The sequence below is a fragment of the Arachis ipaensis genome, chromosome B10 (assembly GCF_059453495.1).
Source record: "Arachis ipaensis isolate K30076 ecotype BB chromosome B10, ASM5945349v1, whole genome shotgun sequence".
NCBI classification, from domain to species: domain Eukaryota; kingdom Viridiplantae; phylum Streptophyta; class Magnoliopsida; order Fabales; family Fabaceae; genus Arachis; species Arachis ipaensis.
In genome coordinates, this window is record NC_142435.1 from 133,987,477 (window position 1) to 134,015,271 (window position 27,795).

Sequence of the window (27,795 nt, forward strand, 5' to 3'; positions counted from 1 at the left end):
AGATCTGACAGTACATGCATAAAAGAACATGTTAACAAATATAATTTTGATGATAGACGGTAATATAGCTTACATAGTACTGTACCCATGATAGGATTGAGCTTACTCAGGAGATGAATCCTCAACAATGACCTTTTTCTTTTTGGATTGTGTCCTGGGGGGTAAAAACAAGTATGAATCAGAAATACAAAATTAAATTGATCAGAAAATACTATCCAAAAAAGTGCTTACTTTTGTGGTGTTCTCTGAGTCTTTTTATTTGTTTTTTACTTCTCTATTGGTGATGATTCTTCACTTCTAAAAGTTAATAAGAGACGCTCTGTTAATACATGAAATCTTGATAATAAACCCAAAGGAAAGCAGTAATAATTTCAGAACATTACACATCATTTTATTCAAATTCTGAATCAGAATCCTCCTAAATCTTCTTCCTTTTTTTGGTTTCCATTCTGGAAGGCAAACAATCATTATTTATAAACATACTAAAAAGGACAAAATACACCCAAATGAATACACAAAATACAACCAACTGAACATAAAAATACACCCAAATGAATACACAAACACACCCAACTGAATACACAAAATACACCCAAGTATATTACTTACTTTTTGGATGTTCGGGTGGGTTGTTTCCTTGTTGGTTCCTCTGAGTCTTCTTCAGTCTCAGACTTAGAGGTAGAATAGACTTCAGCTTCAGATGTTTCAATCTCCGATGATGATGAACTTGCTTTCCTTTTTTGTTTTTTTTTTCTTTTTTTCTTTCTTATCTTTTTTCTTCATTTGTTTTAACTTCTCCTTTGTTTCAGCCATCTTTACAATCCTCTGAAACATTAGAAATTTTAGTTAGCAGCATTCAGGTAAATAAAATACACCCAAGATATTCTTTTCACTTACCATATGTTCATCCACTTCTGCTTTATTCTTTCAACCAACTGCTCTCTAGTCCAGTTGGCAATCCAGGGTTTTGGATGTCTTTCTTCTCCTTTCTTGTCTTTATTTTTTTATAGATGGAAGTAAACTATCATCAGGGCAAACAAACAATCGTCAATTGCCTTTTTCTTTTTTAGATTGTAATCTGTTATGCCCTTGATGATGAAATTCAGAACATGTGCTCTCCAGTTTCTCTCTTTTATTATGTCCATCTTGAAAATTGGTGCCAGGTAGACAGGGGAGATTTTGTTAATTGTTGTTGGTAAGAAGAACGCCATTTGTATATAGAGGATGAAAATCCTCTTGAACATGAGGCGATCCTGTTCATTATCAACAGCAATAGTCATCATCTCATATGTGAGACTTTTTAGGGTCTTCCCCTGGAATCTTTTAAAAATTTGTTTGTTGTCTTCAGAAAGATCCTTATAATTGATTTTCTGAGGAAATAGATCTCCTACAAAAAGGAAAATAACATAGTATGAAAATCATTTGAAATACACCTATGTTTGTAATGAGTTACCTGACGTGTTAAGGCCAAGTGCAGCCCCTATTATGGTTTGTCTTACTCTAAACGAACCGTAGCCGGTTTCGAGTGTGTTTTTCCCTAATTTAAAGGAGTTAGCCAACTCCTTTAATAACTTGTGATCCACCCTTAGCGGCGGGATGTGCATCAGACCACCAAATCCCAAATCCCTAACAATTGTTTTCTTCTCCTCACTCATATTTCTGAATTTCTCGCACAACAAATGGGTTGCACACTTAAGGTCTTTGGTTTGCTGTAAACAAAGCAAAATTAGAGTCAGATATATTTCTATTATGAAAAACTGATTTGATCTAAGACATATATTTGTGCTTACATTTTTTTCAGCTTGATTTTTGCTTGTCATTTTTTCTGAAATGAAAAATACACCCATAGATCAGCCACATACACCTATAAGGATTCTCATAAGTATTTAATTAGATCAGTTCAAAATAATGTTCAATTCACTCAAACATGCATAAATATACAAGGTCAAGCAACATTACAAGGTCAAGCAATATACACCCAAGGACAAGCAATATTAGAACAGTTGCAACAGTTGATTATATTACATTATATCAGTTCAGAAATATACACCCAACAAATTACTTCATATACACCCAACAATCAACTATATACAATCAACAAATTACTCCATATACACCCACTAAATTACGCAATATACTCCCAAAAATCCGTTAGGAGAAGAACTAGAACAAGAAGAACAGTAAAACCTTGAACAACTTAGAAGAACAGTAAAACCTAGAAGAACTTAGAAGAACATTAAAAATAGTAAAATGAGAGCTAGAACAAGAAGAACAGTAAAACCTAGAAGAACGTAGAAGAACAGTAAAACCTAATTCTTCGATTTCGAAATGAGGAAAATCTACAAGATCAGTAAAACAGTAACTTACCTTGAATAATATTTCTTCGTTTTTTCCGGCGATTTTTGATGGAGAGTTCTATCTTTTGTTCTTGATTTCTTCTAATCTTCGCGACGAGTTCGAACGCCTCTTTCGAATTGTAATTTGTTTCGAATCTTCCTTGAAACTTGACGCTTTGCGTTTTCTTTGAGGGAGAAGAGGAAGTGTGCGCCATAATCAGCGGATTTTGGAGAGCGTAACCGTTGTGTAGGCGCGTGGGATTGACGCTCCATTCTAAAGGCTTGAGTGCGCGTGAATTGTTTTTGGGTTGAACCAACTTGTAAGGCTTGTAGGCTTTAATTGCTTATATGTGTAGCACGTCCCAATCATCAAATGTATCCTTAACTTTCTCATTTTTTTATATACAATAATAGATAATAGGTAATTCAAAAGTACTATTTTTATATTAAAATTAAACATCAAAATTAATTAATTATATATTTTAATATAAATATATATATATATATATATATATAATTTAATTTTTTTAGTATATATTTTATATTTTAATATAAATTTTGATTCACCAGATGAATTTAATGTAAACACGAATTTTTGCATTTTTGTTTTCTTTATGATTATGTTGTCAGAATGCAAGCGCGTAACGAGTAACGACTGAAACCGAAGCCTATCCTTTCCTGTTGACCGTTGTTAACAATGGGTTGTTTGGCGCCACAACTGCCACTCTCATCCCATCACCTCCATAACCGCCGCATTCTTGACTCATCCACTCAAATCCCAAAATCATCCCTCACTCCCTCAATCCACCGAAACCACAATCTCCGCCTCGCCGGCAACTTTAACGACGCCGTGACCTCTCTCCACTTCAACTCCAACGACGCCGTTTCAACGTCACAATCCATTACAGCGCTGCTCCAGCAATGCATTCTCCACAAAAACATCCAACTTGGCCGGACCCTTCATTCACTCATCTCCACGTCCCCTCAGCTCCGCAACGACGTCGTTCTCACTACCCGCTTAATCACCATGTACGCCGCATGCGCCTCACCCTCCGAATCACGTTCAGTGTTCCAGAATTTTCCCAACAAGAAAGACCTATTCCTCTACAACGCGCTTCTCAGCGGTTACGCGCGCAACGCGCTCTACCGTGACGCCATTTTGCTCTTCGTTGAATTGATCTCCGTCGCAGGGCTTCTGCCGGACAATTTCACGCTGCCATGTGCTGTCAAGGCCTGCGCCGGGCTCACCGAGGTGGAACTCGGGGAAGCGCTTCACGCGCTTGCGTTGAAGCTGGGACTGTGCTCTGATTCGTTTGTGGGGAATGCGCTTATTGCTATGTATGGGAAGTGTGGGTTTGTTGAGAGTGCGTTCAAGGTGTTTGAGAAAATGCCTCGGAGAAACTTGGTTTCCTGGAACTCAATTATGCTTGTGTGCTCGGAGAACGGGCTTTTTGATGAGATTTGTGGTCTGTTTAAGGGGCTTTTGTTGAATGATGGTGGTGATGAAGGTTCGGTACCTGATGTTGTTAGTGTGGTCACAATGGTTCCTGTGGTTGCTGCAATGGGTGAAGTGAAATTGGGGATGCTGCTTCATGGTTTGGCTTTGAAACTGGGGCTTTGTGGTGACTTGAAGGTTAGTAATTCACTTATGGATATGTATTCGAAATGTGGTTACTTGTGTGAGGCGCGAGTTGTGTTTGATTTGATCAGTGACAAGAATGTTGTGTCTTGGAATTCTATGATTAGAGGGTACTCCAAGGCTGGTGATTCTCGCGGAACATTTGAGCTGCTACGGAAGATGACAATGGAAGAGAAAATATTGGTAAACGAGGTGACAGTGTTGAATGTTCTGCCAGCTTGTTTAGAAAAGATTCACTTGTTAAGCTTGAAAGAGATTCACGGTTATGCCCTTAGGCGTGGGCTTCAGAATGATGAATTAGTAGCCAATGCTTTTGTTGCTGCGTACCCAAAGTGTGGTTCAATGGATTGTGCTGAGCGTGTGTTTAATGGAATGGCGGGGAAAACTGTGAGCTCTTGGAATGCATTGATTGGTGCCCTTGCGCAAAATGGATTTCCTGAAAAGGCTTTAGACTTGTACCTTGTGATGACGGCTTCTGGGTTGGATCCTGATTGGTTTACAATTGGAGCCATTCTACTCGCTTGTGCCCAACTCAAACTCCTACGCTCTGGCAAGGAGATTCATAGTTTCATGTTGCGAAATGGTTTAGAATCAGATGAGTTTATTGGGATATCGTTGCTGTCGCTTTATATTAACTGTGGAGAAATGTTGCCAGCAAAACTCCTTTTCGATAAGATGGAAAACAAAAGTTCAGTGTGCTGGAATACAATGATTACTGGCTTTTCACAGAATGGACTTCCTTGTGAGGCCCTTGATACATTCCGGCAAATGCTTTCAAGTGGAACTCACACTCAAGAGATTGCCTTAATGGGTGTTATGGATGCTTGTTCACAAGTTTCAGCCTTGCGGCTGGGAAAAGAAGTTCATTCCTTTGCACTGAAAGCTCATCTTACAGAGGATACCTTTGTAACTTGCTCACTGATAGACATGTATGCAAAATGTGGATGCATGGAACAATCTCAAAACATTTTTGAGAGGATAATTGAGAAAGATGAAGCATCTTGGAATGTTATAATTGCAGGACATGGAGTTAATGGGAATGGATTGAAGGCATTAGAACTTTTTGAACTAATGCAAAGATCGGGCTGCAGACCAGATTCTTATACATTTATGGGAGTTCTGATGGCCTGTAACCATACTGGCTTGGTGACAGAAGGGTTAAAATATCTTGATCAGATGCAGACTTTGCATGGCATAAAGCCAAAATTAGAGCATTATTCATGTGTGGTGGATATGCTTGGTCGGGCAGGACAACTCAGTGAAGCTCTAAAACTTGTAAATGAGCTGCCATATGAACCAGATTCGGGGATATGGAGTTCATTACTTAGTTCCTGTAGGAATTATCGTGATTTGGATATAGGGGAGAAAGCTTCCAAAAAGTTATTAGAGTTGGGGCCAGAAAAAGTTGAGAATTATGTACTGCTATCGAACTTATATGCTGGGCTAGGAAAATGGGACGACATGAGACAGGTGCGGCGGAAGATGAAGGAGATTGGCCTTCAGAAAGATGCAGGCTGCAGTTGGATTGAAATCGGAGGAAAGGTTTATAGATTTCTTGTTGGTGATGGAGGCTTTTTAGAATCAAAACAAGTTCAAAAGACTTGGGTTAAATTGGAGAAAAAAATAAGCAAAATTGGATATAAACCCGACACAAGTTGTGTGCTTCATGAACTAGAAGAAGAGGAAAAGATTAAAATTCTTAAGAGCCATAGTGAGAAGCTAGCAATTTCATTTGGTTTGTTACATACAGCTGAAGGTACAACGCTGAGGGTTTGTAAAAATCTTCGCATTTGTGTAGATTGTCACAATGCAATAAAATTGGTATCCAAGGTTGTTGAAAGGGAGATTATTGTTAGGGACAATAAGCGCTTTCATCATTTTAAAAGTGGACTTTGTTCCTGTGGAGATTATTGGTAGTTGAAGGCCTAAATTGGGTTTTTAAGTCATTAATTTGGTTGAGTGAAGAACTGCAGAAAATATGACTGGATTTCTTGGTGCTGATTCTGTATATATTCCACATCTATACACTGTACAACTACTGAAGTTCTTATTTTTAAGTTAGCCCCTATCCTCTCCAAATCTTTGGCATTTAAGGGGAATCTTTGGAGAAGAGTGTTGATCGAGCTTTGGCCTCCATTTTCTCTTGTTGAGGTACTCTTCTAAGTTGGGAATTGATCATCTCAATTGAAAATTCCACTCCACCATGTCAAGTATAGATTTCTATTAATATCAGCTTCTTAGCCACAGATGTAGCCATAAACTTATTTATGCGAAGTCTCTGTTGAGAAAGTGACGTTTAAGTTATGTCCATATAATATAAAAAAAGATGAGCCATTACTTCATTAATGATTCATTATTTTTACCTTACTACCTATAAATTTTCAAAAAGAAAGGAAGGGGAAGAATTTCAGATGAGATGAATGCATCAAGGGTATAAAGTTTTGGTCACAACAAAATAACAAAGTAAAACAGAAGAGTCACCGTCACAAGCTATATAACTGTTTAACCAAGAAAATGGGGCTCTTATGCATTTTGATATTGTAAACACCAAAAAGGGTTACCGGTTACCAGATTTATATATGTACTCTGTACATAATGGAGATACAGATATGAGAAAGGTTTAATAATGTATAATTTTTTTTAAAATATTTTTTATCATACATAATTTATAAAAAAGTATTATTGGTAAAATTAGATAATTTTTTTTAAAATAACATTTTAAATGTTTAATTTGCGGGTATAGATAATTTGGACACAATTCACCTTACTTATCTCGTTTATAATGTATCTCTTTTATATCGTTTTACACCATAAACGAGATAAAACACATACATCTATTAACGTATTATGTGTGCACATGTGTTAAGACACGAAACATATCTCGTGTACATTGTAAATAAAATATGTTAATAATCAAATCAGTAAACGAGATATGCTCCAACGGGACCTATATATATAACCCGTTCAGAGTACGGATTATTTGTCATTTTCCCTACTTTTTCACTTTTTCTTGAGATATTTGAGTTAGTTGGACACTATGGCACGCGCAGATGCACGTTCAAATGATATCAATAGGCTGAACATGATATGACATATCACTGGAGTCAGGGACGGACCCATGTAGTAGCATGAGGGGCACTTGCCCCCACTTTTTTTTTTTTTTAAATATACATATATAATATGCCTCTATTTTAAATTTTAAATGATCCCATTATAAATAAACTTAGTCTAATTATTTAAAGTTCTAAATTTACTTTTTTTTCTATCATTTTAACTATTAATTAACCTAATTAAATTTAATCTTTTTCCATCATCAAATTTCAGCCTTCATCACTCCTTTATTCTCTTAAATCCTCTTATTAGTTTCAACCTTCTTTTTCTATTCCTTTTCTAGTGGTCATCTTCTCTTCATCAAAAGGTAAATTTTAAATGCTCTATTTTTTTATATAACTCTCTATGACTCTATGTATCTTTTAATTTCATTGTTTCTCTTTTTGATATTTTCAATTACAAATTTTAATTTAAACATTTATAGTTTAGGTATTAATCTAATTTTTCATTCTTTTCATACATTTATATATTTTATTTAATTTTCAATTTAGTGATCCTTATTATTTATTTGTTTATCTTTTGTTCTATTTTATTATATGTAATTATGTTGCATATAAATTTCTAAAGTTAATTGATCAATTTACTAATTTAAAATATATTTTTTATTTATAGAAATAATAATAAAAAAATATTTAAAAAATATCTTTTATTCTATTTTATTATATGTAATTTTTTATTTTTTTATTCAAATAATTAATGTGCATTTTTTTTTAAATTTGGATTAATATATCTTGATAGTAATATATATATTTTTTTTCCATAATATAAATTTTCTGGGTTCGTCACTGACCGGAGCGATCGACTTCGAGGTTAGTGTTGTTCTTTTGTTCCTTTAACGAAGAAGCATATATTTAGGGTAGTGAGATTGGTTTTATTATAAAATGTATGATTAGAATAGCTGTTGTGTTAAGAATATAATTTTGGTTAGATGCTAGTTTAGTTTTTGGTAGTTGTTGCTACCTATTTTTAGGAATTTGTTTTATTGAATATTAGAATTTTGTAAAAAAAATATTTTTTTTAAGTTTTATTTAGAAAATAAATATATGATAATGAATTTAATAAATTTAAAATAATTTTTTAATAAATTTTATTTTAATATGTATGTTAGGGTGAATTTAGGAATTAATTTTAGGGTGAAATTTTATTTTATAGTTTAGTTTTGTACTTGTTTTTACCTATTTTTAGAAATTAAATTTACTATTAATAAATTTTAAAATTTAAAAAATTAAATTTATTATTAAATTTTATAAATGTCATGGTAAATTTACCATATAAAAAAATCAATTTTTAAATGTCATTGATTAATTTATTTTTTTATTTTAATAGAGGTCTCGTCTCCTACTTCCTAGGCGAGTTAGCCACATTCTTGTAGGCTTGTACTATTGGATACCATTCTTCCTTATTTGAGGGAGGCTGGTTTTGACAATACCCTGATTTCTGCATTCGTAGAGCATTAGTGTTTGAAGACCTATCCTTTCCACCTATTTTTGGGTGAGTGAACAATCATCCCGCAGGATGTGGCGTACCACCTTGGATTACGTACCAATAGAGAGCCAGTGGGTGAATCTTTGAGAGACTTTTAGATATGATACTAGCACCCGACGTAGAATTGAGTAGAAGAGCTTCTCAGTGCTAAGCCTCCTTTGACTTTTCTTGTTGGCCGACTTTGATCAGTATCGCAGTTGGTCTTGGGGATCCGTTATGGTTGCGTAGATATACCATCGTTTTTTGGCATAGTGTCCACCTGACAAGCAGATACCGACCTTTTCATTGGCCGTGAAATATACATTTATTAGCTTCTCACATCGTCGTTCTTAGTAGTTAATATTATTTTTGCATAGAGTTATATATAACTTGTTATTGTTGTACATGGTGGTAGGTTGATAAGTATGACCCATAAGAATAAAGACCATTTTGACGGGAGACTTTTTCGCTAGTGTCTTTGGTTAGATCAATTGAGCTTGAAGAGGTTAAAAAGTTTTCTTTTATTTCATAGTAAATGAATTAAGTTATTTATATAATGTTATTTAAAGTGATAATTCTACTTAACTGCACTTTGTAAGATAGGAATAGATACAGATGAGTTGGACTGTATGAGGAGCATGATGACACTGTAAATGAGGTTGTTGTCTAACTGTCGGTGGTCTTGAGATATAGTGGAGCTAGACAAATGTGTGATCCTCTGATGAGGGCTAGATGTCGGTTTAAAAATTCACAAGGTTATAAAACTCAAGATTTGTTGTAGATATAGTTCTAAACCGGCAAATAACCCTATCAAAATTTAATAAAAATGTCATAAATTCAAATCAATAACCGTGAGTTTAATTCCGAGTTATTCTTCTACGAAAATACAGTCGGGTGTACATATCATTGGCTACGAGAGAGGGAATTGATCACAAGTAATAAGAAATGTAAATAGTAAGAAATATAAATAGCAAAAAATTTAAATGTAAGCAATATCTAAATGATAAGAGAAATTAAACTAAGAGCAATTAAAACAAAGGAAAAGAAATTCAAGCAAAAAGGATTTTGGCAAGGGTTAAAAGTCAAGGATCACTATCCTTGTCATTGACCACAAACATGGCGATTATGAAAAGTTAATCCCACTTAGTCAACCTCTAATCATCGGGAGAAAGTCAAATAGGCATAATTGATCTTAATTCACAAATTCTAACCAACTCACTAATTAGGCTTAGTGAAAGACTAGCATTAGTGGAAATAAAATTAATTAACAATCCTATATCACCAATCAATATTAGACATCAATGACTCAATGTCACCCAAGTCTTCAATCCCAAGCCAAGAATGCAAAATTCTATTTTATAACTAGGTGAGACATTTCATCAAATACTTAGAAAGTGTAAAAGAAAAAGATCTTAAATTGTAAGAATTAGTAAAGTCTATAACTACAAAATGAAAGAAAGTAATAATAACAACTCAATTAAACAACAATCAAACATAAAATATCAAATTGTATTAAATGAAAATGAGAATTTAACAATTGTTCATAAACTAAAAATAGCAAAAATAACTAACAAGAAAGACTAAGTAAATTAAGATAATAGAGTAAGAAAATATAAAGAAAATTAAACTAAAACAATATCAAAATCTAAAATTAGAGGAAAATTAAACTAAAAACCCTAAAAATCCTAGAATTCTAGAGAGAACTTGGAGCTCCTCTCTTTAGAATCACCTAAATCATAATAAAACCTAAACTAAGACTACTTGCTACACTACTTGGTTGATCCCTCTTAGTCCATGCTTCAAATCCTTCAGAAATGAGTTGCATTGGGCCAAAATTGGACCTGAAATCACGATCCATGTGTTAACTTAAGTGAGTCACGTACTGTGAGTCGTGCGTACGCACAAGCCATACGTATGCACGAATTGGAAGAGATGCGTACGCACAAGCCATGCGTATGCACAACTTAAAAAATATTCAATCTTTATTTTTTTCATGAATTCTCTATTTTTGCATGTTTTTCCTTCATCCTTCCAAGCCATCATTGTCTTCTAACCCTTGAATCACTCAAACAAACATATCAAGGCATCGAATGGGATAAAACATAAAAGTAAATTAAATTTGACAATTTGAAGCATAAAAATCATGTTTTTAACAATTAAGCATAATTATGGATAAATTCACAAAAGCATACAATTTCAATGAATAAATGCAAGATAAGTTGATAAAATTCACTCTTTTCAAGACAAAAATAATCGTAAAATATGAATTTATCATCCTCGAAACTTATGCACCTCCCTATGGGATTAAAATGGGATTGTTATATGTTATTCGACAATCATCATGATAAACAACAATAAATTTATTTGAGACATCAAGATTTGGCTTACAAATATCTAAGATTATGTCGTAATGCAACCCGCAGACTCCAAGGATATCCGTTTGCAAATTGTCTACAATGAACATGATACCTTACTCGATCAGACTCCATAAACCTATACTTGGCACTCCTCCGAATGTTATAATTCTTCACTTAACATGACGGCCTCTCTGCTCTTGAATCTATGACCAATGCGAAACTCCACACCGTCATCTGTGTTGTAATCATCCCCCTCCCCCTCCCATATTGGAAAACAAAGTTATCACATGCATCATGTCAAAGATTCAGCGTGCGATAATGGCTAGCTATAATTGATAACTCCGGAACTGATTGTGGGACAGGTAGAAGGTATCGAACTGATCCACCTACAGGTACAAATTTCTCCTCATCCTCAGTAGAACTAATTTCATTATTGTCCGCAATGTATTCTTCATCCGACTTATCAATATCCACGTCTATGTTATCCACTAGACTAGCGCAATGCAGAGGGCATGGTGCAAGAGGTGGGTTATCTTGGACAAAATTCAAATGCCCAGAACCACTATCTCCTACATCACTAATCTCTGCAGAAAGCTTCATCACTTATTGGGACATGATTCTCTCGTGGACATCAAATACTAGCCGCACATGTTCATTACCATCAAGGAAAAAAAATACAAAATTAAAATACTCTATTTTTCATCGGTGCTAACAACCTATATCCAACTTTTCCAACCTCCTTTGTCCCATTAGCATCCATGCTCGTCAAGATTAGGCTCTTTAACTTAGACAGAGAATCTCAACGACGACTATGCAAAAAGATATGATTATCACACTCAAATATAACCTTATCATTACTTTTCTTATGTGATAATTAGGATATACACTCATAAAGATATATTCACCAATAGATATTTTTACTAAACTTATTAAAAGAATGGAGAAGAAGAATTGATATGTTTTATGAGGAATGCTAACACCTGCAGCTCCTTATATAGCTTATCTGAATTTTTCGTCATCTATCTCTTTTACAATGTAAATAATTTAGTTGTGGTCATATCATGTTTACACTGTGCTCGATTTTTTTACACTGTGAACGAGATAGTTTAGCATGTAACTTTTCACGTATCACGGGTGCACCCGTCTTACGTGTTTGAATTCTGTGTCTTATCTCGTTTACAGTGTAATCGTTTACAATATAAACGAGATATATTCATAATCAAATCGTTCACACAATAAATGAGATAAATAACAGAACACAAAAAAATAAATTATGCCTAAATTATCTATATTCGTAAATAAAATATTTAAAATAATTATTTAAAAAATTTAAATTTAATTCCTTTTAACTATATATTTTTTCTTACATGGTAAAACGTAATTGATAGCATATGTAAAATTATTGGGTAAACCACAAAAAATGCACTCAAATTTTTTTATCAACAAAAATGCCCTCAAATAATTTAAAAACGCAACAAAAATGCCTAACATTAAATATATATTCTCAAAAAATACTTTAGATATTGAATTTTCATATAGTTTTTGCAAGCATGGTTAAAAAAAAGGAGATATTTTTATGCTTAAAATTTGGTATTTTTTGCTAAGTATATTTTTTTTTGTCAACAACCAATAATACTTTTAAAAAATCACAAAAACATATATACTTAGCGAAAAATCATCAAATTTTAAGAATAATAATATCTCATTTTTCTAATCATGCTTGTAAAGAATCGCATTAAAATTCAATCTCTAAGGTATTTTTTGAGAAATATATGTTTAATATTAGATATTTTTGGTGCGTTTATAAATTATTTGAGCGCATTTTTGTCGATAGTAAAATTCGGGTACATTTTTATCAACGAAAAAATTATTCGAGTATATTTTTGGTACTTTACCCAAAATTATTTTATACTAATGGTGTATTGAAATTAAATTCTTAAATATATACATATAAAAGAAATATAAAATGATATATTAATTTTTTAACTATTTTATATTTTATTAAAATTGAAAAACAATAAAAATAAATCATGTTAACTTTTTATGGCAACAAGTTCACTTTATAGTACTAAAAATGAAAACACTCTTATATGAAAAAAATAGCAGGTGAATCCTATGTTAGACTAAGACTTTATTCGACCATAGAGAGCAGACATATATACCGCCACTAATAATTTGTATGGAATTTCAACATTATTTTGAATAAAGTGGGAACTCAATAATTGAAAGATCAGGTCTTATTTTATTGGGTCAAACACTCAACACAAAGGGGAGAAGCTTGCAAATTATCCAAAGCGAAAATAAGGAACAAAATTAATTAACCCCCAAAAAAAATTAGAAGCAGCAGAAGGAGGAGGAGGAATGGCAAGCGTAGCTTCAGCTTCCCCAGGTAGACGCACGCCTCCTTCCGCCGCCGATTCCGGTAACTCCAACCCTCACTCTCCGAAGAGCAACCAGGTCAGTCTCCGCTTCTTTTTTACGCATGTCCCATGCACGTGCCTCTTCCATATTATTTCTTCCATAAGTATCTGAGGGTTTTGGGTTGGTGAATTGAAGGTGGAATCTGCCACAAACAATGGGGTTTCTCATACTGAAGAGAAAAAACTTGACTTGCCTGATGAACTTGAGTATGTTCTTTTTTTAACCCACTACTCTTGAATTGCTTTGTAGATAGTTTTATTTATTATTTATTTTGGGCGGGGGGGATTGGAGTGTGAATTTTCTTTTAAAAGAAAAATTAAAAAAAATGTTATAAAGCTGTTGGAATGTCCAAGGAGCTTCTTGTTTAGCATAGTGACTGTGTGTGTTTATCATCATTGACAACATTGAATATTGAAGTTTGCTGTTATTCTTTGCATTTGTTAGCATGTAATTCTTTGAGGTAGATGATGTGCATGCCTCACCTCAAATCAAAGATAGTATGCTCCCCAACCTAATAAATAAGAGAATTAATGGATGGATGGATGGATCTGTGTCTCTTTAACACAAGGGAAACAGGACTTATAATGATGAGAACTATGTTCCCGGCTTCTTGCCTTAAGCTTAGGGCTGATAGGTTGGTGGGAAAGTGGATTCTCCAATATGCTTGAGGAAGATCTTTCCTAGCACAATGGGAGCGACCGAGCTTGGGGTTGCCATGGCCTGTATTTGAAGTTGGTCTGGTCCAAGGAGCTATTGTGCTAAATAATTAAGTTCCCCTCAGGGATGAAATATAGAGCATGAGTATGTTGACTTTTAGTTATTTTATGTGGTGACGTCGACTTTTTTGGAAATACCTAGCTAGCTATGCACAACACTAGAAAACATGCTGGGCTAAATTTCACATGGTTTATCTTGGAAGATAGAGGGTGAGCCTTAGTGCGACAGGTTAGGTTGTTGGCTTGTTGCCTTGGGTCGTGGGTTATAGCTTTCTATCCTAGAGACAATCTCTCTAGTTGTAGGGATAAGATTGCATACATCTATTCAGTTACAGAGCTAGTACTTTGCCCGATCTCTAAGATTACAAAAACTCCTTCCGTATGAAGTTATCTAAAAGAGATCAATTTTGCCAATGTGCTACTTATATTGTCAGAGTTGATTCTGCATCACCCTTTATTTGTTTGGGGCATAGAAGGCCCTCAAAATATGTCCCTTATATTTTAGCAGTCATAGAGCTTTGAAAGGCCCTCTTTTGTTTATTGCAAGATCTTTGTTCAGATGAAGATAATGTGTTCTATTCCTCATTTTCAGTCATTTGGACAGCACAGAGTGCATTGAAAGGTTCAGAAAATATGATGCCGAATACACTCGTCGTTTGATGGCAAAGTACTTCTCTGGGAAAACAGTATTTGGAGGTATCACTCTCTTTTTGTGCAACATGAGATACTTGCTTTCCCTTCTAGATTACTGACTAGCATGACAGATTCATAATATTTAACCATTCAGAATCCATTGTGCATTTGTGCTGCTGAGTATTTTGAAGCAGTTCATATAATTTCTATTGTTTTAAGTTGTGGTTTTATTTTACCATCACTTCATAAGTAACCTGTATTTGAATATGATCCAGCAGTGCATAATCTCAACTTCGTCTGTATATATGCTTATTCCTAATTACCTGTAGTTAAGTAGATAATTTGTCTTGAAAAAAAAAAAAAAGAAAGAAAGAAACTTAAGAGAGTTTTTGTTTTTGTCTATAATGTTGTGATGAATATAAAGTAGTGAAAGTAAAAAAAGAAATTACAAGTATTATTGATGTCTTACTAGACTAACTAGATGAAACACTGTAGTATTGTATGAAAACAGCAGCATGTTGTAATGTTATACAGGAATCAGAATATCTTATCGTTCCTTAATTCATATTTGAACTGATAATCTATACAAGGTCCAACCAAGTTTATGTTATCGTATGATCATTTTCATCTTAAGGTAGGGTAAAAGCAAAAACAAGACAAGACTTTGTGCTTCATTTCTAGCCAAATTTGCTTCATAAGGCTTTTATTATTTTATATGCTGAAATATAAGCCATAACTTGCGCAATAATCCAGTTTCAGGTGATAGTAAATATATTTGTTTGCAGGGAACAACATATTTGATGAGCAAATAACAATAGGGGATGAAATTATAAAGTCAAGCAGGTAAAAGCATGTGCTATGCACCAGAACATGTTCAATGTTCAAGAAATTGATCTTTGCTAATGAAATGTTTGTTTAGGTTGCCTTGTTTCCGGTCATATACGGATCCTGTTGTAGGTGTTGAAGAGCAAAGCAGCAATGGATCTACTACCATCCCGAATGGGAAGCACTTGCCGAAGAAGAATTGAATTTTGATGCAGAAGCATGACAAGGAATATGCTGTCACAGTGAACATCATGCAAATCAAGGCATCGTGAAAAGGAAAGTTATGGATCTTGTGACCCTGAAAAGATGGTTATGGCCTCAAAACCATCAATTTCCATGCCCATAACAAGGTTTCTGGGCCATGGTTTTTGTGACGTTATAATTATGTGTAAAGGGCTACTACCATTCATATGATTCAATATACTGATCAAAGTAAATAAGCCCTTTTTTCTTTTTTCTTTTTTTTCAATGTTGCATTTTTATTCACTATTAATTTGTCTTTGTTATGTTTATTATTATATGATGTTCCTATCTCAGTTAAAAGAAAAAGATAAGTCAGTTCCTAACATAAGGAGCCTTATTGTCTGAAGACTCAGTTGACTTTCTAAAATGTGCTATTTTGACTCTGGCCACTTATTATGGGTATGGTTTGAAGCTAAAGTTTGAAGCTGTATTTTGTTTTATGAAAGAAGTATACCGATTAATTACTCAAGTAGTTCGGTTAGATAATTGTCTCAGTTTAATTCAATAAGTTTAGAAAATTGGCAAGACAATATTTTGTCCTAATAGAGATAAAGAATAAGGATTAGTTTGTGCTTAACTAGTTTTTAATTTAATTAGCATCTTTACCTATAACTAGTTTAGGCAGTTTCATCTTTAAATTAGCAATTAAATGTCTATATAGTGCATATGTAGCGTGATATTGGTTTCTCAATGTCTGGAACTTTCAGATCTCATAAAAACATCAACTTGACAAGAAGCTATCTCAATAAAAGAGATCTCTCTTATCAAGAATTGGAATTTGGAAGGAGTTACAGCTGTCTAGTAGTTCCTAAACAAAATGGTAATCTTTCAAATCACAACATTGAGCATGAAAAGAAAAACCTTGTGGCCACCACTCTGACCTAAAATGGAGCTTTATCCTTGGATGATTATTAGTTTTGACGGTTGTTGAATATCAGATTAGATCTGTTTTGATATAGTTTCCATCTTTAGATATCTAATTCTGTTGGATCTCCTAGTATTAAGGGATCTGATTCTATCTCCTAGTATTAAGGGATCTGATTCTATCATATCTCCTAGTATTAAGGGATTTTATTTCTGTACCTATGTATATATATATATTGACGCTGGGAGATAATTCTCTCAAGGGAATTCATCCAAAACACAATCCTTGTCTCACTCCATTCGTATATTTCAAGTTGGTATCAGAGCGGGTTCCGACCCGGCTCTGGTTTCTATTTTTTTTTTCTTCTTTTTCGGCTGCAATCTCTCAGCCGTGTTCCCTTTTCCCACCAGCTGACACTATCAGCTGTGTCTCTTCGTCAGAAATTGTTTTTTCGGCCTGTCCCCAAAATTTCTCCGCTGCCTAGGCTTTTTCCGGCCCTCGTTTCCCTTCTGCAGGTGTTTTCCGGCCGTTTCTGAGTGTTTGCCATCATGTCTTCTGAGGTAATCCCCGACACCAACTCCAATGGTGGTAAACCGGCTGTTCTAACAACTGTCGTTTCTAGAACCGCTACAATGACCTCTGAAAAATTGATGGGTGCCAAAAATTACCTTTCTTGGGCTGATTCTGTAGAACTTTGGTTCATGGGCCAAGGCTATGAAGACCACCTTACTAAATCTGTTGATGATGTTCGCGCCGCTGACAAAACCACTTGGAAGAAGATTGATGCCCAGCTATGTAACCTTATGTGGCAGACCATTGATCCACCAAAGCTGACTATGTTTCGGGCTTACAAAACTTGTAAAAAGGTGTGGGATCGTGCTAAAGCTTTATACACTAATGACATTGCAAGACTTTACCATGTTGCTAAGAAGCTGTGTAGTTTACAGCTTCAAGGAACTGATATGGAATCTTATGTTGGGGCTGTGGAAGCTGTCAAGGAAGAGTTTTCGACTCTCCTTCCCTATGTGTCTAATGCTGATGAACATCATGCTCAACAGGGAAAGCTGTTTTTGGTACTTACGTTACTTGGGTTGCCAGCTGAACTTGAATCTCTTCGGCAACAAATATTGGGCACCTCACCCGTTCCTTCCCTTCAAGACGTATTTGCATGACTCTTGCAATCCGGCCCCTCTCTTGAGACCCATACTTTCGACCAAACTGCATTGGCATCCCAATCTTCTTCTCAAGTGTCCTTTCAAGTGCCCACTCGCGGCGGCCGTGGGGGTCGTGGTAATGGTCGTGGTAATCGTACTCGCCCTAGTTGTACCCATTGCCATAGGATTGGTCATACTCAGGATAAATGTTATGCTCTCCATGGTCGTCCTACTAAGGTAGCTAATGTTGTCCAAACTAATGAGCCATCTGACGTTCACTCCGCCGCACAACCACAAGGGATATTTGTCTCTGGCAATGATTATGATGAGTTTCTCAAGTACCAAGCTTCAAAGCAGGCATCTACTCCCGTTGCTTCGGTGGCCCACTCTGGTAATTCTGTTGCTTGTATCTCTCATTCCTCTTCTCTTGGACCATGGGTCCTTGACTCAGGTGCTTCTGATCACATTTCTGGTACTTCTTCTGTCCTCTCTAAACTTGAACACCCTGCATTTCTTCCTTCTATCACTTTGGCTGATGGTTCTAAAATTGGTGCTAAGGGAATAGGTCAAGCTACTCCTCTTCCTACAATACCTTTGAAATATGTTCTTTACATGCCCAATTGTCCTTTCAATTTGATTTCTATTAGCCAACTTACTCGTTCTCTCAATTGTTCTGTTACCTTTTTTGCTGACTCCGTCATTGTGCAGGATCGAGGGACGGGACAGACGATTGGTACAGGATGTGAGTCTCAAGGACTGTATCGGCTTGCCTTACCCACTACTACTGTGTCTTCTGTTGCTGCTGTTGAGTCTCCGGACGTGGTCCATTGTCGCCTGGGACATACCAGCCTCTCGAAGTTACAAGCTATGGTCCCGAGTTTATCTCGTCTTACTACCTTAGAGTGTCAAACTTGTCATTTAGGTAAACATGTTCGTAGTTCTTTTTCAAGTCGTGTCAATACACGGGCTGCGTCTCCCTTTTCTGTTATTCATTCTGATGTATGGGGACCTAGTCGAGTTACTTCTCATTCAGGTTTTCGTTATTTTGTCACCTTTATTGATGACTTTTCTCGTTGCACTTGGCTATATTTAATGAAGGACAGATCTGAATTATTTGTACATTTCAAGTCTTTCTGTTCTGAAATTCAAAACCAATTCAAAACTTCAATTAAAATTTTACGAAGTGATAATGCTCGTGAGTATTTTTCAGCACCCTTTTCGTCTTACTTGTCCTCCAAAGTCATTCTACATCAGTCATCTTGTCCTCATACCCCTCAACAGAATGGTGTGGCTGAGCGTAAACATCGTCACTTGATTGAAACTGCTCGCACTCTTCTCCATACTCATGTTCCCCTTAAATTTTGGGGTGAGGCTGTTCTGACTGCATGTTATTTAATTAATCGTATGCCTTCTTCTGTTTTGCAAAATCAAGTTCCTCATTCCATTTTATTTCCTCATGAGCACATTTTTTCTCTTCCACTACGAGTCTTTGGTTGTACTTGTTTCATCCATGATCTTACCCCAGGCAAAGACAAGTTAACTGCTCGCTCTATCAAATGTGTTTTCTTAGGGTACACTCGATTTCAAAAGGGTTATCGTTGTTATTCTCCAGCTCTTAATCGTTTCTTCGTGTCTGCCGATGTCACTTTTCTTGAGAATACCCATTTTTTCTCTGCACCCGACATCACTTCACCTTCCATTACGGAGGTGCTTCCTGTTCCTTACTTAGATGGGCCTCCTATTCCCACAAAGCCTCTCCAAGTTTATCATCGCCGCCCACGGCCTGCAGTCCAAGATAACTCATCTCCTGAACCCGTGGCTGAACCGTCCTTGGATCCTTCTTCGGGAGTTAGCAGTAGTCCTCCTATTGCTCTCAGACAAGGTACTCGTTCCACCCGTAATCCTAATCCTATTTATAATTTTCTCAGTTACCATCGTTTATCATCTTCGCACTATGCTTTTACCTCCTCTTTGTCTTCTGTTTCTATACCCAAAACAACAGCAGAAGCTCTTTCACATCCAGGGTGGCGCCAGGCTATGATTGAGGAGATGTCTGCCTTACATTCTACTGGTACTTGGGATCTTGTTCCACTGCCACCGGGCAAATCTACTGAACACCCTAGTTTCAAAAAAAGAAAAAGAGGATATAAATGCTTTCAACTTGAATATGTATGTAACTATATTCCAGGTGCTGAACGAGGCTATGCATGCAATCTAAGAGTCCTAAAGAATTATGAATTCAAACAATAATTACAATAAGATTTCAGCGTAATGTACACAGGATCTTAAATCTTCTCTGCCACTTTATGCTTTTGTAATAACTTTGTCAACCATAAACTACCTGAACCCTCTTCATTGTTTATCATTCATTAAAGTAAAAGATGAATTTCTCTACTTAACAGAAGACTTCAAAAATGGATTAGAAGGCCGAGTTGGTTTCACCAAACTGGCCTCTGACTTGTTATTTGACTGCTTTATAGATTGGTCATGTGAATGAGAACGAGAAGGAGCATCCACTTTCACTGCTTTGTTACTTGTTTCATCTTCTACATGCTTTGCCTTCACAGTTTCCTTTAACATTGTTTTTTCACGTGTATTTGCTACTTGTGTTTTGTCTGTCTTGGTGAATGATGGAGCAGATAATCCTGGTGGTGATAATGACATAGTTACTGTTTTGGAAGCTTCAGTTTGAATTGGCATCTTGCTTCTGCTAAAGGAAGCATCAGCTGTGACGGGTGCAACATGGTTTTCAAAGGGTTTTGTTTCTGTAGTGTTCTTCATCTCATTGAGTAGCCTTTCCTGTTTAAAAAATGCAGGAACCACAGCGTAAAGATGACATAGTATATTGATTGTCCTTTTCCACTGTATGTTGTTAGAGTACAGGAAGGCTTACCTCCAATATGCTGCTGAACCTCTCAGCCAAGTTTGGAAGCTTCAGAGCAGTGACAAGTTTTATTGCGCCATTCATTGATTTTTCTAGTGTCAAAAGCTTTACAAGTTCAGTCGCACGCACAAGTTTATCACCTGAAACATCCAAATACATGAGATGACTACTTTTTCAATTTTACTGTTCAGGTTTGAGAGAGACAGCCACAGATATGGCAACACAAGGATGATGTTACAAGAACTCACCATAACAGCAGGATGCTATAAGCCTAAGGATACATCTATCTTGTGCTGCTTCATAATTGAAGGCTTCATCATCAAGTGAACTAGTATCCAAGCCAGCACTAGCCATGTCTTCTATTCTTTTCTGAATCTGCAGGTTACATATTTACTATTTCAGCTACTGAAAAGCACTGATAAAGAAACAAATACAAAAGGCTAAGAATAATGACCATTAAAATCAAAAAGGGTATAAGTACAAACCTCAAACAGATGCATGTTGTTCAATATGAACTCATTTTCAAGGGCTTCAGATCCCAAATCAGAGGAAGCAAGAGGAAATGAAAGATTTAGTACATTGAAGATTGGCTTTGGCAACACCTGAAAAGCAGGTCAAAATCCAATGGCCATTTAGTCATTTACACAAAAAAAAAAAAGTGGAGATATTCTTGTGTAGACACACATTTTTGTAGAGTATCTACGAATAAATTCTTAGGATTGTGCTCATACAAGATTTACTCAGACACAGAATACATCAAGCTGCCATACTCATACCTGTGGGAAGGTTTCAGGCTTTTTGCACGTTACACAATATAACTTGCTTGTATTCAACCCCACAACCCAATAGTTTTCATCAATCTTCTCCTTAGCAGCACTGCATTGAAATATTTACAAGATTAATCAATCACCAAATGTCATGCATAAAAACATATTAAACATGTATATGTAATTAATAAAACAAATGTTGAACCTGAAGAGCGGGAGCCAGCTACCACCAAATTGGCTTGTGTATAATCTTAGCACACCCTACATCAGAAACTTAACAAATCAGAGCTATTATAACAAGATGCTTTCATAAGCAAAGAGAAACAGTATCAAATATTACCATTTGTTTCTAACGAAAACCAGTACCTTGGAATCATAGGAACTCAATTGGCCTTCTTCACTAAACCCAAACCAACTTAGAGAAGAACCAGGAGTTATTGGCAATCGACCCCGAAGAAGCTGAGTCCCCTGAAGTAGATTAAATACTCTCAATTCTAGCACCTGCATGTTTGACAATATATATTATTTTGTTGTAAAGAGTTAGTTAAGTTTTTATGTTCTATGCTCTGCCACCAAGACAGTCTCTTCAAAATACTGAATAGATAAAGCATAATGAAGAGCTATGGGCAACGCTATCAAACTTGAGAATTCACCTAAACTTGTGGAGCTTAGGCAAACTTGTAAACTCAATTCGGGGACCTGAACTGGTAAGCACATAGGATTTTACAAGCTAATTGACAGTTTGATAACCTTGGTAACAGTATGCTATTATAAATTTAAGCAACACTTTACAGAACTACCATGAAGAATAAACCAACCTGATCATTGGAGGGAAGGCAAGCAGAGGCATGGGTAACAACTGCAAGCTTATCCCTGAAACCTGATGCAGTAACCACTGGCCCATCTATTGAAATAATATGCCTCTGCAGTGAAAACGTTTCAAAACTAAGCAAATGCTGGAGCGTAACTACCAACAACTATGATGTCTTTGTTATTTGTCTACCCTTTTAAACCCATAATTCCTTTTGCATTAAGTGCGTATCATGCCTCCAGTCTTCAGTTATTGAACATGAAAAAGAATTTAAATTATCTAGGAATGTGTGACAAACCTGCAAACCACCCTCAGTAAAGATGCGAAGATAGTTAAAACTAGTTACTGCAGCCACCCAAGCATCACCAAGTGCAACCACCTTCACTTCTTCCCCTTCAAAGCGCATGGACCACTGTGCAATTTATATTATTTAAAACAAAGTGAGCATATAGTAGACTTTCATATCATACAGAATTTTAACACAAACACACTATTAGAGTTGAGAGATGTTTAAATCACACTTCTTGTAAATCAAATATCTTCTGTAAACTTGCAGATTTTAACTAATTAAGCCTATAATCTAACCTCACTATTATTTGCCCAGCTACTAAATGGGCGATACATGAGAGTACTCATGTTGTTCTCCCCCTTGCAAGGATTTGCAAAGACGCTTCCACTCTCATTCAAAGCAGCCATGGTAAATCCAAAATGATCAGTCATTGATGGAATTCGTGGAGCACTTCCAGTATCATGAAAATCAATCTGTAACAAGATTCCAACTTATTGAAATTGCTTGAAGAAATGATCAACACAAAGAATGCACATGGAGATTGTGGGAATTTAGGCTGAAACTTTGAGCTTAAATTATAAGTCTGTAGTTCAAGTGCATTACCTCAATATGGGAGTATCCATCATGTTCAACAGTGGTTACGCTTCCAAGCATGTTGTAGCACAAGAAGCGCCTCTTTCCCGGCTGCACAGGAGTGGATCCCGGTTGAAATGCCTCCTGCATCTTTGATTTAGATGTAGCAACTGTGCTTCTATAACCCACACTCACATCATCCAATTTTTCCTTTTGAGAGCGGTTTCGTTTCTTATGAGATTCAACCTTGGGAAACAAATCAATCTCATCACCACCAATATCATCAATATCCAAATTCTCCTCACTCAATGTCTGTTTTCGCAATCTTTTCCTGCTAGGTGGCTCAGACTCACCATTACTATTTTCACCAAGATCACTCAAGCTTCCACCTGCACTATTTACTTCTTCATCATCCTCTTCAAAGAAAAGAAGCCCGTTACTTTTCTTGCTCTCAGGTATATCTTCAGTTGGAGACTTCATAGATGAAGGGATAACAGATTCCCAGATACCATACTTCCCCATAACATCAATAACAGCCAAGGCATTCCCAATTGGCTTCCAAGCCATGCAACATATCCTCTCATCAAATTTTTGTCTATCAATATCTTGCTTCCTATCAACATCCCATATAAGAACCTGCTTGTCTAAACTAGATGTAGCCATGTATTTTCCATTGGGCGACCAACCCAAGTAACAAATAGGTTGTGCGTGATCCCCTCTCAAAGAAAACAACTTTTCAGCAGTGTCCCTATCATATATCACCACATCATTTCGCAACCCTGGAACAGCCAACATCTCACCATCAGGGCTCCAGCTGAGAACATTCATAGTCGAAACATCTAAACCGTTATCAGGAGCAATGTTTTTGAGGTTATGAAGGATTCTCCCAGAGTGAAGCTCCCAGAAAATAACGGTTCCAGACGAGTCCAAGGATGCTAAGTACTCGCCATTGGGGTCAAAAGCTAAGCCAGTAACAGAACCTTTGTGGCCTTTGAGGACTCTAGCTATGGTTCCATCAATTGTGTTTATGAGCTTGATTCCTTCGTCGTCACCAGCAGCTGCCAACATGCTCCCAGATTTGTTGAATGCTAAGGAACGAATTGGAAGAGTAAACCTGGTGATATTAGTCTCGAACTCTCCAGCTGAAAATGTATCAATAGGTCAATCCCAAACAAATCTAATTGAAACCTAGAAATTGTGACAAAATTTTCCCAATGAATTGGAAAAGTAAACAACATACTCAGGAATTGAGGAAACTTTACGTATAAAGATAAAAAAACTAAAGAAAAACATCAATTTATCACTTGAACTTCCCAATAAAGTAAATTATTGCATCAGATCCAACTTCAAGAAGTGAAGATTGATAGAAAATACCGGGAAATTTGTAGAGCTTGACGGAATGATCGATGGATCCGGAAGCGAGGCAAGTGGAATTGGGGCTAAGAGCGAGGGCGGTGACACCGTCACGGTGGTGGCGGAGGGTCCTGAGGGGAGTGGAGGAGGGAAGGAGGGGGTCGTGGAGGGCGACGCAGATGTCGGAGGAGGCAGCGGTGACAAGGTGGCGAGCCTGCTGGTCCCACAGTACGGAGCAGAAGGAAGGGCGGCCGCCCTTGTTGGCGTGAGCCTCCCTTAGCTTCACCGACCGGATCTTCATGGCGGCTTCGGGTTATGTTATGATTTTTTAAGTTCTGGGTTTTGTAGAATGGGAATGAAGAGAGTAATAATGAATAAATCTGAAATGGGGGAAGGGCTTTCTTTTCTTGGCGCCAATATGGGGTTTGTGTTTTCAAGAATTGGCGGGACGGATGCAAAATCCAAAATAATTTTACAGCGGGACTAACTCTAATTTCTTGTTTTTGCATATTAGCCCTAGAATTATTCACATGTTTCACATTAACCCTTAAAAATTACTAATTTTACAGTGGATACTAACTTTGTTGAAAATAATGCTTCGGCTACAGGCAAACCAGAATTCTACGCCTTGCATCCTCAGCCTCTCAACACCGCTGATTCAAACTTTCATTGAAGCATGAACGTATTCATGGATTTGTCCATGGGGGAGAAAGAATTTTGTGGTTCTTTAAAAATCCATTGATAAAATTCTTAACTTGTGGTTAGTATTATAGCCAAACAGTATTTATGTGTGTTTATATTATGACCCAAAATAATGAAAATATTTTGTAATAGCAAATGGGTCTCTTATAATTAAGGCAAGCAAGCATGATTTGTAGCCCTACATTCTTTATTTGTAGTTTATACTTTATACATTGGCATTCAAAGTCCTTAAAAAAATCTTTTTTATGAATGAATATTTTTTTGTTTAATATTTTTTAAAGTATAACTCTGATGAATATTTATATTGCGTTGTTATATTTATTTGTGAGTAATAATGAATAATTTTTTGCCTTGTTATATTTATTTGTATTTTTTTTTAATTTCACAAAATAAATATAGTAATTATTTTAAAATTTTAATCTTTTATAATTTCTTTAAGAGTAATTCTTGGCATACAAGCGATTAAAGCTTGTAAGCCTTACAAGTTCAATTAAAACTAACGCTCAAAACACGCTTCGAACCATTCTTCTTCCTCTTCGTCTTCTCCTTCTTCTTTTCTTTCGTTTCTTGCCTTCTCTTTCTCCTTCTTCTTCTTCTTCTTGCTGCACGTTCTTCTTCCTCTTACTCTTCTTCTTCTCATTTTCTTTCGTTTCTGCACGTTCTTCTTCATCGTCTTCCTCTTCTTCTTCATTTACGTTCTTTCTCTCTGTTTTATCTTTTTTTTTTCGATTTTTCATGGTGAAATCGTTTTTGAAGAAGAAGAAGCAGTAGAAGATGAGGAGGAGAAAGAGAAAGAGTTCTGAATTATGCATAAGATGTATTTTAACAAATTTTGGGTGTATTTCTTTAAATCCTTTGGGTGTATTTTCTGTAATCCTTTGGGTGTATTTCTATAATCGTTTGGGTAAATTTCTGTAACCGTTTGGGTGTATTTCTGTAATCATTTTGGGTGTACTTCTATAATCGTTTGGGTGTATTTCTGAAGTTCCATTATCTTCAAAAGGATTACAGAAATACACCCAAAGGATTACGAAAAATACACCCAAAGTATTTAAGAAATACACCCAAAATTCGTTGCATAATTCAGAACTCTTTCTCTTTCTCCTCATCTTCTGCTGCTTCTTCAAAACGATTTCAAAGCTTGATTTCAGAAACTATGAAAATCGGAAAAAAAAACGAAGAGGAAGAGGAAGAGGAAGAGAAGAAGAAGAACCGTTCTGAGTGTAGCGCTTTGAAAATAGGAAACGTTGAATAATGCATTAAAAGGCCTAGTAACTTGTAAGACTTGTAAGTCAAAAAGACTTGTATGTGTAGCACTCCTCTTTTTTTAATTATACAAATATTATTAGTTTAAATTTAAAGATATTAGCAAATTCCATAATATATAAAAGTGCACATTGTTGTTTTATAATTCAAAGAGAAATTTTCGAAAGAGTAAAATTTTAACAATTATTTGATACAATCATTTAAATAAAAAAAATTCACTACAAAAAACTAAAATTTGAAAAAATGTCAAATCTAAGAATATAATGAGAAAATAACTTTGTATTATTTTATGTGAAGATACTTTTATTTGATAAGGTGTAATAAAGGAGACTAAAATCTGTAGAATTAAAAATATTAAAAATTTAATATTATGAAAAAAAATACTAATGCTTAATTTGCTCAATTTTTAAAATTTTAGAGATGAAAATGACTCATATATATTTTTAGGAGCAATTCACTTAAATAAAATATTTAGAGAAACATTTTATTAGAATACAACTTTGTAAAACTAAAGACGCAATTACAATATTCATTTACTCTATAGAAATCGCTACTGGTAGCAGCAGATTAGAGCAATATGTAAACTGCTACTGACAGACGCAGTTTATGTGGAATAGCGTGCAAGTAGAAACCGTTATAGGTAGCAGCAGTTTCTGAACGAATGGATTTAGTCATAAACCGCTACAGGCAGTAGCGGTTTATGTGTGTTGTATACATATAGTTCTTGTCTCTATATACCTCTCCAAGGCAACGAGATAGTAGTGGAGTGCCATCTTTCACAAATGGATGGTGAAGAGAGTTTACTAACTCTAGTACATTGCTCTGGTAAAATTCAGAAGCAAAAGGTACGATGTTAAATTTACGGATAGAAAACTGCTTAGCCTTTTTATCCGGTCATCGAGTACGTTGGCCGATATAAAAAGCAACATATTACAGAAGTTGGGGGTGTGTGGGATAAAGTGTGTAAAAAAGTTGTTCTACACGATTCCTATTATTGTTGTGTCAACCGGTGTGAAGTATGAGACATTTGTAATAGAGTACGATGAAGATATGCAGGTCTTGTTACACTGTGGGCGAAGTTTTCCTGAAGTTAGAATACCCGAGTTGTTTGCCAAGTTGGAAGATGGCGTTCACAGCTCTAGAGCATTCTTCATGTTGCGGCCAATTTTGCCCTCAGCTTCAAGGGGCAGGATGCGAGGAGGCTACTTGTGAATGCTGCTTATGCGAAGACTGAGGCCGAGTTTGAGTATTGGTTTGATATTATGAGAACTGAAAATCTTGCTATGTGTGATTGGGCAAATAGAATGGAGTACAAAGGTGGACACAACACAATGATGGCGGTAGACAATTTGGCCACATGACGACCAACATATCTGAGTGTGTGAA

At 35.8% G+C, this 27,795-nt stretch overlaps 3 protein-coding genes across 3 annotated transcripts; 2 read left to right on the forward strand and 1 right to left on the reverse strand.

The window, feature by feature from the left end:
* Window positions 1–2,936: 2,936 nt before the first annotated feature.
* On the forward strand, window positions 2,937–6,317 carry LOC107624176 (Pentatricopeptide repeat (PPR) superfamily protein). Its single transcript, XM_016326653.3, has one exon. It carries the CDS (start codon window positions 3,034–3,036, stop codon window positions 5,890–5,892), a length of 2,859 nt encoding a protein of 952 aa, XP_016182139.1. The 5' UTR covers window positions 2,937–3,033; the 3' UTR covers window positions 5,893–6,317.
* Window positions 6,318–13,022: 6,705 nt separating this feature from the next.
* On the forward strand, window positions 13,023–16,091 carry LOC107623926 (uncharacterized). Its single transcript, XM_016326329.3, has 5 exons — window positions 13,023–13,364; window positions 13,464–13,534; window positions 14,637–14,740; window positions 15,463–15,520; window positions 15,597–16,091. Exons 1-5 carry the CDS (start codon window positions 13,269–13,271, stop codon window positions 15,703–15,705), a joined length of 438 nt encoding a protein of 145 aa, XP_016181815.1. The 5' UTR covers window positions 13,023–13,268; the 3' UTR covers window positions 15,706–16,091.
* Window positions 16,092–19,917: 3,826 nt separating this feature from the next.
* LOC107623745 (transducin family protein / WD-40 repeat family protein) lies at window positions 19,918–25,198 on the reverse strand. The gene is made up of 12 exons (XM_088483462.1): window positions 24,463–25,198; window positions 23,119–24,230; window positions 22,812–22,988; window positions 22,525–22,638; window positions 22,234–22,338; window positions 21,782–21,916; window positions 21,621–21,676; window positions 21,425–21,524; window positions 21,134–21,250; window positions 20,897–21,023; window positions 20,658–20,788; window positions 19,918–20,563 (listed from the first exon to the last, which is right to left on the reverse strand). The coding sequence occupies exons 1-12, from the start codon at window positions 24,740–24,742 to the stop codon at window positions 20,156–20,158; spliced, it is 2,862 nt and encodes a 953-aa protein (XP_088339588.1). The 5' UTR covers window positions 24,743–25,198; the 3' UTR covers window positions 19,918–20,155.
* Window positions 25,199–27,795: the final 2,597 nt, after the last annotated feature.

Bases quoted from the DNA above. Each gene is read 5' to 3' on its own strand.
- LOC107624176 (XM_016326653.3), top strand. From the start codon at position 3,034: ATGGGTTGTTTGGCGCCACAACTGCCACTCTCATCCCATCACCTCCAT.
- LOC107623926 (XM_016326329.3), top strand. From the start codon at position 13,269: ATGGCAAGCGTAGCTTCAGCTTCCCCAGGTAGACGCACGCCTCCTTCC. The intron at 13,365-13,463 runs GTCAGTCTCCGC...GGTGAATTGAAG, and splicing joins ACTCTCCGAAGAGCAACCAG to GTGGAATCTGCCACAAACAA. The intron at 13,535-14,636 runs GTATGTTCTTTT...CCTCATTTTCAG, and splicing joins GACTTGCCTGATGAACTTGA to TCATTTGGACAGCACAGAGT.
- LOC107623745 (XM_088483462.1), bottom strand. From the start codon at position 24,742: ATGAAGATCCGGTCGGTGAAGCTAAGGGAGGCTCACGCCAACAAGGGC. The intron at 22,639-22,811 runs GTTAGATTATAG...TAAATTGCACAG, and splicing joins GCTGGGCAAATAATAGTGAG to TGGTCCATGCGCTTTGAAGG. The intron at 21,024-21,133 runs GTTTGTACTTAT...TGTAACCTGCAG, and splicing joins ACAACATGCATCTGTTTGAG to ATTCAGAAAAGAATAGAAGA.